The sequence below is a fragment of the Mesoplodon densirostris genome, chromosome 13, assembly GCF_025265405.1.
Source record: "Mesoplodon densirostris isolate mMesDen1 chromosome 13, mMesDen1 primary haplotype, whole genome shotgun sequence".
Classification (NCBI taxonomy): domain Eukaryota; kingdom Metazoa; phylum Chordata; class Mammalia; order Artiodactyla; family Ziphiidae; genus Mesoplodon; species Mesoplodon densirostris.
In genome coordinates this window covers 92,401,075-92,415,222 of record NC_082673.1, presented here as the reverse complement: position 1 = coordinate 92,415,222, position 14,148 = coordinate 92,401,075, and the positions used below count along the sequence as shown (strand labels likewise).

Here is a 14,148-nt window from a genome sequence, read left to right as displayed (position 1 = left end):
TTGGACTGGGACCAGGAAGCCCCAGTGAGCACCCCGGCTGCCGCCCCGGCAGCTCACGGCCCAGCCTGGAGAAGAGAGAAAAGCAGAGCCCCCACTCCACTCCTGCACACTGTACCTTGGTCTCTACCTTTATCCCCAGAACCTGAACGACAGAGGTGACATGAGTTAGCACGTGAGGCCCCAGTGGCGGCACCCCTCCCTCTCTCCCTCCCCGCGACACGGCCGGGCACCCACCTTGGTGCTGAAGCACTGGGACATGTTCCGGAAGATGTCTGACTCCACCCTGGCCAGCAGCAGCTCGCGGGGGGCCCGCGCTGCCACGTGCCCATAACACAGGATCAGTGTGCTCTTCACTTTCTCCACCTCGTTCTCACTCCGATCCTGAGAGGCCGGAGGAATCAGCAGGGCTCTGTGACACGAACACCCACCCCCCACCCCCGCAGCAACCGAGCGCTCCAACCCCACGTGCACAGGAAGAAGGGCACAGCTGGGCGGGAGGAAGGCACCACCCAACGCAGAGAGCCCCAAGGTCGGGAACAGCAGGACAGGATAGGACTGGGCAGGCTCGGGCCTGCTGGGGACCAAGGTGGGAGGGGCACGCAGGAGGAAGAGCCGGCGGGCTGAGAGCAACGGAAGGGCCAGAGGTGGGGTCCCTGCCTTCGCTTGGTGGCTGCCCAGGAGCCCCCCTCCATCCTCAGGGCCTGTTCACACTACACAGCCCTGAGATTCTGTCACTGGCTGACCCAGGCACAGGGAGACTGAAAACCTAGGGACAAGGGCTGGGGTGGAGGCCCACAGCGGGGGTCCAGCCCCCCATGGGGCTTCAGCGAGCACGCAGCCTCCACTGGCCACCAGGGGGCAGAGGACGCACAGATAGGCGGTGGGACAGGAAGGTGGCCGCCCCCAGCCCTGCTGCCCAGAGCCCCTCTCATTGCCCCAGTCACCAGCTGGGAGGGAGCCCTCATCCGCCAGCCCCGCCCACGACCGGATGCCAGCTCCCTGACCCACCCCCAACGTGCGAGGCACCAAAGCCCAGGAAGCGCCAGGACCAACCCTCCACCCCACAGAATCTCAAAATGCAGGGTACCACGGCTAAGACAAAATCACAGGCCAGGCCCACCCCAGACCTCCCCTTCAGCGGTCAGCCTGACCTTTGTACCTTAAAAATGTTGAAAATGCCGGCGGATTTTCTGAACACATCTGACTTTACAAAGTCCTCCAGCTGGGCCAGGGTGTCATCCAGGTGGGAGCTGGCACAGATCCCAAAGCAACAGGCAAGGCCCTGGGGAGGTACACAGGTGCACTCACACCTGGGCAGGGTCGGGGACGGAGAGGAGTACACATGCATGCGCACACCATCCAGTGCATCTGTGCACACCACACACACACACAGGTACACACGCTGGCTACACGCCTGAGAGGACAGAGTGGGCACTGCCAGCAAGCCTGCGGGCACCCGGGCTTCCTTCCCGTGGGGAGGGGCGGCCACCTCACGCTCGCTCTCCTCCTGGTATCTGGCCGTTTCCAGCAGCTCCTGCAGATGCTTTCTCACCACCTCCTTACTTGAAGCAGCACCCAGGGTGGTTCCTATGCATTTATACAGGAAGTTCTGCAACGAAGTCAGAGAACAGCGCTGCGCCTCCCGAGCAGAGGGATGGCCGGCACTCCCGCAGCGCTGCCCCGGCGGTGTTCGCGCTGCCAGCGGACGTGGGAACCCACGACACCGAGCGCTGCAAGGACCAGATGAGTTCTGGGCAGTGTCTGAGGAGTAGGAGGTGGGTGCGGAGCCCCGGCATCTCCCAGCCATCAGCCGCTACCAGGAGGCTCCCAGGCCTTCCCATCCAGCCTCTGCCTGGACCACAGGGGCCACCAGAGACAGGCTCAGGCAGCAAGTGACAGAGAACCAAGGAACAGGGACTGAGGACCAGGCCCACAAGAGCCCGGCAGGTTATCCTCCCACACCTCCTCCTGGGGCGTCCCCCCTCCCCCTGCACCTCCTCCTGGGGCGTCCCCCCTCCCCCTGCACCTTCTCCTGGGGCGTCCCGTTGTAGTTGGGTAGCTGCTTGCACATCTCCAGGCTCAGCTGGCAAATCCATGTGTTGTCAGACACAACAGCCAGAGTGTCCCGAAGGAACTGTGGGCAGGAGCTCTACCAATGAGGGGCCGGAGCTCGGCCTTTCACTGGGCTGGCTGGGGAGGGACCCAATGCCTGGGGGTGTCACAGGCAGGGACCTCAGGGTCCTGTGCCATGGCTCTGAAGGGTTGTAGATCACTTTCGAGCCCAGACAAAACAAATTCTGGGTGGTCAGGCACGCAGCACACAGGGGCACAGACAGCTCTGAGCCAGGCAGGGGAGAGGAGAGAAGGCTCCAGCGGCCAGAGCAGCTCGAAGCCCCTGTGATTTGACTCCATCACAGCAGGGTGACAATCTGTGAGGTCAGTAGGCAGTGCTCACCCCCACAGACACCCACCTGTCCCTCTGCTCCTCCCCCAGCCACACCGTTAGGTCAAGGCAAACATCACAACCCTGGGAAGGTACAGTTCCCCTAGCATTGGCTGCCCCAAGCTCTCCCCGCCCAGGCCAGAAAAGGCCCCTGGGTCCAATCCCCGCCCAGGCCAGAAAAGGCCCCTGGGTCCAATCCCCGCCCAGGCCAGAAAAGGCCCCTGGGTCCAAGACAGGCTACACTCTCGCCTCCTCTCCCTTCTCTCACCATCAGCAGCTTCTCCTCCCATTCCTTTCGCGACAGGGTTTCCTCCGTATATCCTGAAACGACCAGTCATCCACTCAGCCCAGCAGACAGACCCATGCCCACAGGCAGGAGTGCAGGGCTCAGAGCCCCGCCCCCTGCCTGGCCCCATCAACTCTAGCACAGAGGAAGAAAGGGCTGCGCGTGCCCACATCCAGTGTGCTCCCAGGTGACAACCAGCAGGGAGCATCTTTTCAGCCCCACTGTCCAGGCCCTTTCCTGAACCACAGCAGAGGCCATTTCTTCCAACTTTCAAAACCCTGGTCCCCACTGGCCAGGCTTGGTGCCGACTGGCTGAAAAAACGGGATCAGAGGAGGAGCGGCGCCGCCCACCTCTGGGCCTCACCGTCCAGGTGCTCCAGCAGCAGGGGGATGGCGGTCGCCCAGCGCGGACCCAGCGCAGGATGGATGTCCCGGTGAAGGACGCTCAGGAGGCGCAGCGAGGCCGCCCCGCGGCCGCCCCCCAGGCAGGGGCTGGAAGACACGGCCTGGAGGAGCCAGAAGTGAGCTCCCCACCAGCGCCCAGGGCCACAGCGCCCCAGCGCCCCACACGAGGCCGAGCACGGCCTCCCAGGTGGGGCAAGAAGCCCCCAGAGACGCAGCTCCCCAAAACCCCGCCTGGAGCACCCAACAGTCCCCACTGCGAGACAGTGTCCTTCTCACAGCAAGGACAGGGTGAGGACGGGGACAAAGGAGCGAGCCCACTCCTCCCCACCATCCCCGGAGTGCGCGGCCGCCCAGCGGTCACCTGCCAGGGGAGGTGATGCTTCTGGGAAAGCAAGCCCCCAGTGCACTGCTTACCAGGAGCCTGGTGGTCATGGCGTAGGGAGACGGAAGGGTCACTGCAGGGGAGACAGACATGCAACACTCGGGGCCGCCCGCGCCCTGGGGTCAAGGTGGGCTGGGGGGCCGGGCCAGGGCCGGGGGCGCACCGTTGCCGTTGTACTGAATGAGGAGGGCGTGGGCCCCCGCCTCCTGCTTCTTCTGGGCCAGGTGCACGAGGCTCCTGCAGAGCGGGGTCAGCGCCCCGGTGAACCGCACGGGGATGAGGAACTTGAGCAGGTATGGCCAGAGGACCTGGGGGCAGCAGCAGGGGGGTCTGCAGGCACGTGCAGCCTCCCTGCACCCGCTCCCGGGTGGGCGGGCAGCAGACCCCTGGGCCGGGGGGTCAGGCGGGGCGCGGTGGGTCCCGGGGGGTGAGTGGCACTCACGTCGCCCATCCTGTCCACGGTGGTGCTGACCAGGTAGAGAGTGCTGACACTGACAGCCCGCACGCTGTCCGCCGCCAGGGCCTCAGCGGCGGCGCCCAGCCTCGGAGCCTGCAGGAGGGGAGGGCGCAGAGTGTGCTCTCTGCTCTCCGGCTTACACCATCGTGGGCTCCGGCCCTGAGGACACGGCCTGAGCGAAGCAGGACAGGCCCTGCCCAGCCCCCACTGAGGGGACGCCCATGCCACCCGTCACGGGCAGGAAGCTCACTCTGCACTAACATCGCCCAAGGAAGCTGGCTCACCGGGCTTGGTTCAGCCACCAGAACAGAGGGAACCTGGACTCCGCCCTGGTGGGCAATGCCGATGTCCACAGAAACCGGAGGCCCTTTGTGGACCTGATAATAGGCTGAGAAAATGGCATTTTCCACGAAGAACAGAGACAAGCTCCGGAACCCGATGGGCCAGTGGCTCCTCTCAGACCTGAGGAGACAGTGCTCCAGGGCCCGGCTCCCTGGGAACCTTCCATGCGGAAAAGGACTCTGTTCTCCAAACACTCTGAGTCTTCAACTCATGCTTTGAAATACCGAAAAGCAAACACTGAAAACCAAGAGAAACTGGGAAAACTGCAATGACTGGAGGAGACATTTGACACCTCTCCCTGAGAAATCAAAGATGGAGTAGAAAAAACAGAGGTATTTAAGAGGGTCTAAATAGCAATTTTTAAAGCATGCTCTAAACATATAGATAAATCTTAATACCAAATACACACAAACAACTTTGAAAGTCTGACCACCTATTAGGCTAAAAAGAAGATCTCAACAAACTCTTAGAAGCAAAAATAAACCTGGCCAGATTCAATGTAGAGAACGCAATAAAATTACAAACCCACAGTAGCCACGAAAAGTTAATCACCTAGAAAACTTTAAACATCCTAAAAGAAACTTTGGGTTAATAAAGAATCCACAGAGAAACTGCAAACTATCCAATAGTGAACACTGAGGACACATACAAAGCCCAACAAAGGCAGATCTATCAGGACCCATAGACCATGAACATAAACTTAACCTGAAAAACATACTATAGGTGGGAAAATATTAATATGAACCAAGAACAAGAAAAACATGTGAAAGAGTCTAACAGTTAAATACAGAATTTGATTCAAGAAATTAATAGTGAAATGGTTGCTGTTAATAAAGAAATTACTGACTTGGAAGAACAGATTGAAGACCAAGGAAACGAAAAAGAAAGATATCAAAGAAGTGCTAACATTCAGATAACAGAAGTGCTGGAATGAGAGAGAAATAAAAATGGAGAGCAAGAAAAAATTCAAGAGATAAAGGAGACACATTCCCCCCAGAAATAAAAGATAAAAAGAGCTTATCTGAAAAGTGTCCACAGAGCTAGCGGTAAGGACAGGTCAGGTGAGCCTGGAACATCTTCTTGTGCCAGGAAACAAGGAAAGGCTCGCTCAGAAAAAGATGGAGACATGCCCTGCTTCCAGGACACAGGAGACCGCTCCGTGGGGGCTCTCACAGGCCAAACTCAGAACAATTGGACCGCCAAAACCAACGACAGAAATGCATGAAATAGTAACCCATGAATCCACACTGAGATATTATATATGAACATAAAAAGAGCAAAAAGCTCTTTGTCACAACAGAAGGCCAAAAAAATAAGTATAGAAAATTAATGGAGTTAGAAAATGAACAACTGATGCTAAAACTAGTAGGGAAAACTTTAATCAGCAAGTGATCAAAGTTTACACATGTTGTATCATGTGTCCAAATCTCCTTCCTTTTTTTTTTTTTTTTTTTTTTTCCGATACGCGGGCCTCTCACCGCTGTGGCCTCTCCCGTTGCGGAGCACAGGCTCCGGACGCGCAGGCTCAGCAGCCATGGCTCACAGTCCCAGCCGCTCCGCGGCATGTGGGATCTTCCCGGACCGGGGCACGAACCCGCGTCCCCTGCATCAGCAGGCAGACTCTCAACCACTGCGCCACCAGGGAAGCCCCCTCCTTCCTTTTTAAGGTTGAGTAACATTCTACTATACAGATAGAGCAGACCGTGCTTAGCCAGTCACCCCTTGATGGACACTTGGGCTGCTTCTACCTCTTGGCTATCGTGAATGACGCTGCTACAAACATGGGCGTTCAAGTATCTCTTCAAGATCCCGCTTTCATTTCTTTTGGGTAAATACCCAGAAGTGGAATTGCTGGATCCTATGGTAATTCTGTTTTTAATTGTTTGAAGACCTGCCATATTCTCTTCCACAGCACCTGAAACATTTTACATCCAGGAACTCGTCTTTTGAAACTTCCCTAAGTGAGAAGTAAGACTGTTTTGGCTGCCTAAGCGCTGAACACGGGCTCCCCTGGGAGTCTGGCATTTTGCTGGCTGTGGCAGAAGGTGCCTACCTCCAGTAACAACCTGGACTCAGGCTGTCAGATGGGCTTCCCTGGGCTGCATCCCTCTGATGCGGGAGGGAGTGTGCTCCGTGTGGCCCCTCCTGGGAGCACACAGGAAACCTGCACATGGATTTTAGCTACGAGGACAGTTACCTCTGAGTCCTACAAGCCCTTCTGGTGAACCACCAAGCATGTAGGTGGTCTTAGGACCCTTTACCCAGAGACAAACCACCAAAGCTTGCTCAAGAAAACAGATAACCTAAATAGTTATTTGTCTAGGAAACAATTCATGGTTAAAAGCTTTTCAACAAAGAAACCTCCAGGCCTACGTAGTTCCACTGAGGGATTCTACCAAAGACTTAAGGAAAAAATACCAAATCTTCACAAACTCTTCCATAAGTTAGAAGAGGAGGGGACATGTCCAAACTCACCTAATGAAGGATCACCACAGAGCGACATTACAGGAAAGTATAGGCCAATAACCCTCTTGAAGAGGTGCAAAATCTCTCAACAAAGTATCAGGAAATCAAGTCCTGCAATATATTAAAAGCATTATAAATCATGACCAAGTGTGGTTTATCTTGGCACTGCAAGGAATTCAATACCTAAAAAGCAATCATTTATGTCCATTTCAAATTCAAAAGAATTGAAAGCAGAATCTTTAATATTAAAAGACTGAATGTGTTCCCCTTAGAATGGAAACAAAGTAAGGGTGTCTGCGCTCATCACTTGTATTCAGCATTGTAATGGAGATTCTAACCAAGGCAATAAGGCCAGAAAAAGAAATAAAAGGCATTCAGACTGGAAAAGATTGAGCTGTCTATTGGAAAACATGACGTTCCATGTAGAAGATCTCAAAGAATCGATAAAAAGTAAGGCCACAGGATACAAGGTCAATATGTAAAAATCAACTATTTCTACACACTAGCAATGAACGACTGGAAACTGAAATTAACAAAACTATACTATTACAATAGCACTAAAAACTTAGTTACAAATCTAACAAAATATGTGCAGAATCTATATGCTTAAAATTATGAAGTACTGACGAAAGAAATCAAAGATGACCTAAGTAAATGTAATGCACCATTTTCATAGATGGGAAGACAACATCAATTCATCAAAAGATAGCAATTCTTCCCGAAGAGTCTACAGATTCAACACAATCCCAGTCAAAATTATAATAGGTGGGCTTCCGTGGCGGCACAGTGGTTAAGAATCCGCCTGCCAATGCAGGAGACACAGGTTTGAGCCCTGGTCCAGGAAGATCCCACATGCCGTGGAGCAACTAAGCCCGTGTGGCACAACTACAGAGCCTGCGCTTTAGAGCCTGTGAGCCACAACTCCTGAGCCCGTGAGCCACAACCACTGAAGCCTGCGTGCTTAGAGCCCATGCTCTGCAACAAGAGAAGCCACTGCAATGAGAAGCCCACGCACGGCAACGAAGAGTAGCCCCCACTCGCCGCAACTAGAAAAGCCCGCGTGCAGCAATGAAGACCCAACGCAGTCAAAAATAAAAACAAATAAACAAACAAATAAATAAAATTCTAATAGGTTTATTTTTGTAGAAATCAACAAGATGATTCTAAAATTTATATGGACAAGTGAAGGAACTATAATAGCCAAATGAATTAGAAAAAAAGACTGAAGTTAGAGGACTCATGCTACTTTGCTCCAGAATTTACTGTAAAGCCTCAGGCAAGACAGTGTGGTCCTGACAAAAGGACAGACGCAGACCAGTGGAGCAAAACAGAGTCCACGGTCACTTGATTTTGACAAAGGTGCAAAGGCAACTCATCCACGTGGAAAGAAAAGTCTTTTCAGCAGATGGTGCTAGGACACCTGGACATCCACGTGCAAAATAATGAGCCTTAACAACCACACCTCACACTAAACAAAATTAACTCAAAATGGATCACAAATCTATATGTAAAACCTCGAAGTTAAAACTTCCAGAAGAAAACATCGGAGAACATCTTTGTGACCTTGGGTTAAGAGAGGATTTACTAGCTAGAACCAAAAGCAAGAGCGATAAATAAACACCTGATAAAGTGGACTTCTAAAATATTAAAACATCTGCCTTCTGAAAGACATTGTTAAGAAAATAAAAAGATAAGTATGACGCAACAGACTTGTCAGAAAATATTTACAAACCATAAATCTGATAAAGGACTTGCATCCAAAATATATAAAGAACACTCTGTATTCAATAATAAGAAAGTAAACAACTCAAGAATAGGCAAAAGCTGTGAACAGACACTTAAGGAAGACATGGGGATGGCAAACATTGGTCGTTGGTGAGATGCCAGCCTGTCAGGACAGCTTGAGAAACCAACAGCCCGGACCCGACCCTGCAAGCGCCCACAGGGCCTCTCATCCGCTGCTGCTGGGGCCGTGAGATGGCACAGCCGCTTCGGAAAACCGTTTGGACGTTTCTTATGAAATTCAATGCACACTTTCCATTCGTGCTCCCACAGAAACCTGTACCCACACGGTCACAGTGGCTTTTCTCGTAACTGCCACACTGCGAACAGCTGGAGTCTCCTTCCTCTAGAGAGTGGTTAACAGACTGGCACGTCTGTACCACGGAATGCTACTCGGCAGTAAGACAACAAATCACTGGCACATGTGACGACACCCCCAACAGAGGTGGGGAACCAGGGGCCCAGGAGCAGGAGGGTGGGGCCGCACCCTTACCTCCGCCTCGGGGGGCAGCGCGCACTGCTGCACGATGTACTCGATCATGGCCTCGCCTCCGGGCTGCTCCAGGTAGCCGTGATGGGCCATGGCACTGATCACCTGCACCACGGCCCGCTTCACCTGCCCGGACCAAGGGAGAGTGGCAAGGGCCTCAGAGGAGCGCCGGACAGCACGACGGCCCAGCTGGGCGACAGAACCTCACCCTTCCCTCTGCCTGCGCCTGTACCTGCCCCCACCTTCTCCCCAGACCCCTGCTCCGAAGGCCAGCCTGCGGCCACGCTCGAATCCCCAGGGGGAGGCCTCTTCCTCCTCTTTCCCCCAGCCCCTCCCCTCCCAGGAGCCAGCCCTGCTGCTCTCTGGCTCCCGACGCGGCCGGCGCCTCCCTGGGTGTCTCCCGACCCCGTTTTGCCCTCTGGGCCAGGTCCCTGCTCTGCACTTGTCACTCAAACACTCCTGAGAGTTCTGAGTGTCCTGCTGTCCAGCCCCTTCGGTAACTCTGTCTGGTGGCTCCAAGGAACGGCTGGGCCGTCGTGGCCGGAAGCAGCACCCTCTTCCCAGGACAGAGCTGAGGGGCCCTGCTTCCGCTGAGCCCGAGGAGGGAGGATCAGCCCTGCCCTCGGCTCTGGGCGTCGCCCCCAAGCCCTTGGATGTCCCACCTGAGCCCCGGGTCCTCATTTCCCTGAGGCTTCGGCCACGCTGAATCACCTAACCATGTGATGGCTGAGGGCGGGGGCTTCGGGCCAGGAGGGGCTGGACTCTGAGGTCTCCATGACAGAGGACCGACAGAGACCCCAGACACAAGGCGGGGGGCTTCCCTGGGGGGCAGCCGGCACAGCACTGCCAGGGAGCCCAGGCTGCCCACGGCTCCACAGGGAGAGGGCAGCGGGGCTCCGACTTTAGACCCTCCTGGGCCAGCCCCTCGTGCCTCTTCTGTGGCTGATGTCAGCCTGTGTCTTCTTGGTGTAATAAACCATAATGTGGGTATGACGACTCTTCTGAGTTTGGGGGTTCTTCTAGAGAACGATTGAACCCCAAGGTGGTTTTGGGGACCGCTTCCTAACTTCATACTTGGTTAACTGCATCAGGAGGAAGCTGGGGGTCCCAGACACACAGCTTGGCAGATGCCCAGGCCTGCACGCACCCACTGAGGTCTGGCCTGGCTGAGAGGCGGCTGCCGGGTCAGTGGTGGCCACGTGGCCCGCAGCTGCTCACAGCGGAGCCAGGGCTGCCCGCTGACCTACCTTGCTATTGGTATCCAGAAGAGGAGGCTTCATGGAGGAGAGAATGAAGCGTTGCTTGACTTCCATCTGAGCAGCTGCAGGAAACAGAGAGATGGCTCAGTCTGCTCCCCACCACAAGGCCCAAGGCCACACTGCCGGGGTTCTGGCCTCAGTGTGGCCCTCCACGTGACAGGAGGAGGGGACTGCATATGCACAAGCCCACCCATTTCTCTCCAGCGGGCGGGAGGGGGAAATGACCTTTTTCAGCAAATAACATTATTTCACCCAATTAAAAATTTAGGAGGTTTGTAGTTTAGGGCAGCAGAGAAAGAGCGGGCTGAGTAGGTATCCCAGTTCAAGTGCAAGGGTCAGGGGGTCTCCTGGGCCATCAGAATCACAGCAGGCTCGTTAGGCATCACCAGTCGCTGTCCCCTCTCCCCACTCCAACCTGCAGGCCCGGGTGGGCTCAGGCGTTCACTTCTCACACATTCCCAGGTGAGCTGGTGCTAAGGACCCCACTTTGAGAACCAGCAGTATAACCCTTCCTTTCCTGATATTTATTTATTTTAATTTTTTTTGGGGGGGGGGGCCCGCACCACGCCGCATGTGGGATCTTAGTTCCCCGACCAGGGATCGAAACTGGACCCTCGGCAGTGAGACCGCGGAGTCCTAACCACTGGACCGCCGGGGAACTTGCATTCTGATATTTAAATGGGGGTAAAAAGTGAATATCAAGAAGTGGTCATGAGATTAATAAAAATAAAAACAAAGAGGGACCTCCCTGGCCCGGGTTTGATCCCTGGTTGGGAACTAAGATTCTGCAAGCCACATGGCGTGGCCAAAAAAATTTTTTTTAATGAAAACAGAGACTGGGAGCACAGTGATGGCGCTGTCATTCCAAGGACAGCCCCAGGGGAGGGGTGTGTCATGATCCCACCTCACATGGGAACTGGAGGCCTCATGGCCTGGAATGGCTGATTCCAGGTCTGGGGCAAGAAATATACACGATGAGCTTAGTTCATCATCAAAGGACTCAGAACCTGAAGAAGTCTCCCCCACTGCCCGGAGGTGCCACAATTTGAGCTCCAATAATGGTAATAACTATAGATAACAAATAAGGACCTACTGTCTAGCACAGGGAACTCTACTCAGTGCTCTGTGATGATCTAGATGGGAATATAATCTATAAAATAGGGGATATACGGATACGTGCAGCTGATTCACTTTGCTGTACAGCAGAATCTAAAATGACACTGTAAATCAACTATATTCCAATAAAAATTAATTTAAAAAATAATGGTGATAACTGCAATGAACTGAAATTTCTCAAATATGTTTGAATTCATGAGTCCCTGTGATATTTTTAAAGAGCAACGGTCACCTTTAGCAGGTGACAGGGGACCAGTGTATTAGCTTGAAAACTGACAAAACAAAGCAGCCAACAGCTGAGCCTGCAGTTCCTACATGAGCCACACTTCTGCGTGGCTGAGTGGCAGATGAAGAGCATCTCTTCATCAAGGCACCCGGCGAACCGGCGCAGCACCAGCCGTGCCCCAGGCGGCGAGCGTCAGTGCCGCCGAGGCTGCCGGGTACACACTGTGCCCCCTACAGTCTTGCCAAAGGGACTCGACTGGAGCCTGAGTTCTTGCCAACTTGCAAGAATCCAGACGGACGAGTAAACCTCAATCTGCACCTCAAGAACACAGCCCGCCAAGCTGACCGTGTGAAACTCCACAGGTCCAATGGCCTAGGCTCTTCCACGGAAAAATTACAAAGGAAAGAAAAGAGCACAGGAAACCTGCGGTTTAAAAGGGGCTGAAATGTGGGGAGTGTTGTTTAGTGGGGACAGAGTTTCAGGTTTGCAGGATGAAAAGCGTCCTGGAGGTGGCTGCACAGCAATGTGAATGTACTAAACGCTGCTGAGTGTACACCTACGACGAGGAGCATGGAAAATTTTATGTTATGTGTATTTTACCACAATTGTAAACAAGCAAATTAAACCGAGGGCCAAGCCCCCCAAAAGGGAGAGATTTATATATATATATATACATAATTTAAAAAATTTTTACTTTTTTACTGAAGTAGAGTTTACTTACAGTGTTGCTGGTGTTCAGCAAAGTGATTCAGTTATACATATACGTATCTATTCTTTTTTTTTTTTTTTTTGACTGCATTGCATTCGTTGCTGTGCGCAGGCTTTCTCTAGCTGTGGTGATCAGGGGCTACCTTTCCCTGAGGTGCGCGGGTTTCTCATTGCGGTGGCTTCTCTTGTTGTGGAGCACGGGCTCTGGGTGTGTGGGCTCAGTAGTTGTGGCTCGTGGATTCTAGAGCGCAGGCTCAGTAGTTGTGGCGCACGGGCTCAGTTGCTCCATGGCATGTGGGATCTTCCTGGACCGGGGCTCGAACCCGTGTCCCCTGCATCGGCAGGCGGGTTCTTAACCACTGTGCCACCAAGGAAGCCCTATGTATCTGTTCTTTTTCAGATTGTTTTCCATTATAGTTTATTACAAGATACTGAGTATAGTTCCTGTCCTATACAGTAGGACCTTGTTGTTTATCTATTTTATATATAGTAGTGTGTACCTGTTAATCCCAAACTCCTAATTTATCTCTTCCCCCCAATTTTCCCCTTTGGTAACAAGTTTATTTTCTGTCTGTATATTTCTATTTTGTAAATAAGTTCATTTCTGTCATATTTTAGATTCCACATAAAAGTGATATATTGGGTTTCCCTGGTGGTGCAGTGGTTGAGAGTCCGCCTGCTGATGCAGGGGACGTGGGTTCGTGCCCTGGTCCGGGAAGATCCCACATGCCGTGGAGCGGCTGGGCCTGTGAGCCATGGCTGCTGAGCCTGCGCGTCTGGAGCCTGTGCTCCACAACGGGAGAGGCCACAACAGTGAGAAGCCCACGTACCGCAAAAAAATAATAATAATAAAATAAAATAAAAATAATAAATAAATAAATAAATAAAAGTGATATATTGTATATGTCTTCTTTCTGACTTACTTCACTTACTATGATAATCTCTAGGTCCATCCATGTTGCTGCAATGGCATTATTTCATTCTTTTTATGGCCAAGCAGCATTCTATTTTTTATATGTACCACATCTTTCTTTTGGCCATGCCATGTGGCTTGCAGGATCTTAGTTCCCTGAGCAGGGATTGAACCCGGGGCCTGGGCAGTGAGAGCACCGAGTCCTAACCATATATACGTATATACACTTATGGCCAGAGAAAGAACTTAAAGGAAAAAATGAAAGACAAGTGGATACGAAGTGACTTTGGAACATCATCGCGAGAGAAGAATTAACAAAGGAAAGGCAAGCGAGGCTAAGCGCATAGAAAACGTTCAGTGCCACTAATGACCATAAACAGCAGGTCAGAGAGGAAGCAAAGGCCCGGCCGAGGCCCAGACGAGGCCCACAGGCGCCTGGGCTCCCGAGGGCGTTGTGGCTCAGGTGAGAGGCCTTGCTCTCTGTCCCCGCACCACCCTTCCCCAGGGAGCCGGCAGGCCACCAGCCACGTGCTCCTGGGCTCACGGCAGGACCCGGCCCTGCCCGCCAAGTGCTGCCCCCTCAGTCCCCAAACCCGAGAGCTGCCAAGTCTACAGGCGCCATCTGGTCCACATGCTTGTTCCACAGAGGGTCAGACAGAGAACACTTAGGCTTCCAGGGCCACAAGTGGGCTCCATCACATATCCTCTTTGTTTGCTTGTACAACCCGTTGCCATGTGAAAACCACCCTCAGCTCACGGGCTGTACAAAAGCAGGCTGCAGCCCTGATGTGGCCCACGGCCACGGCCACGTCCACGGCCACTGTTTAGCAACCAAGGCTCACCAGAAAAAAACAGACTTAAGTGTGAAAACTG

At 53.2% G+C, this 14,148-nt stretch overlaps 1 protein-coding gene across 11 annotated transcripts in view; it reads right to left on the bottom strand.

Annotated features, from left to right (window-relative positions):
- The window catches only part of MROH1 (maestro heat like repeat family member 1), a 65,701-nt gene that overhangs the window by 21,062 nt on the left and 30,491 nt on the right, over positions 1-14,148 (bottom strand). For 9 of the 11 annotated variants that reach the window (XM_060115574.1, XM_060115579.1, XM_060115576.1 and 6 more), the window contains 12 exons: positions 10,301-10,374; positions 9,057-9,179; positions 3,959-4,066; positions 3,680-3,824; positions 3,549-3,589; positions 3,094-3,235; positions 2,712-2,764; positions 2,027-2,134; positions 1,490-1,609; positions 1,160-1,282; positions 235-381; positions 116-142 (listed from right to left, as the gene is read on the bottom strand). In XM_060115574.1, coding sequence (XP_059971557.1) covers positions 116-142; positions 235-381; positions 1,160-1,282; positions 1,490-1,609; positions 2,027-2,134; positions 2,712-2,764; positions 3,094-3,235; positions 3,549-3,589; positions 3,680-3,824; positions 3,959-4,066; positions 9,057-9,179; positions 10,301-10,374 — 1,211 coding nt within the window. Of the gene's footprint in view, positions 1-115; positions 143-234; positions 382-1,159; positions 1,283-1,489; positions 1,610-2,026; positions 2,135-2,711; positions 2,765-3,080; positions 3,236-3,548; positions 3,590-3,679; positions 3,825-3,958; positions 4,067-9,056; positions 9,180-10,300; positions 10,375-14,148 lie in introns of those variants that run through there. The other 2 variants (XM_060115581.1, XR_009534067.1) reach the window with 2 other exon arrangements.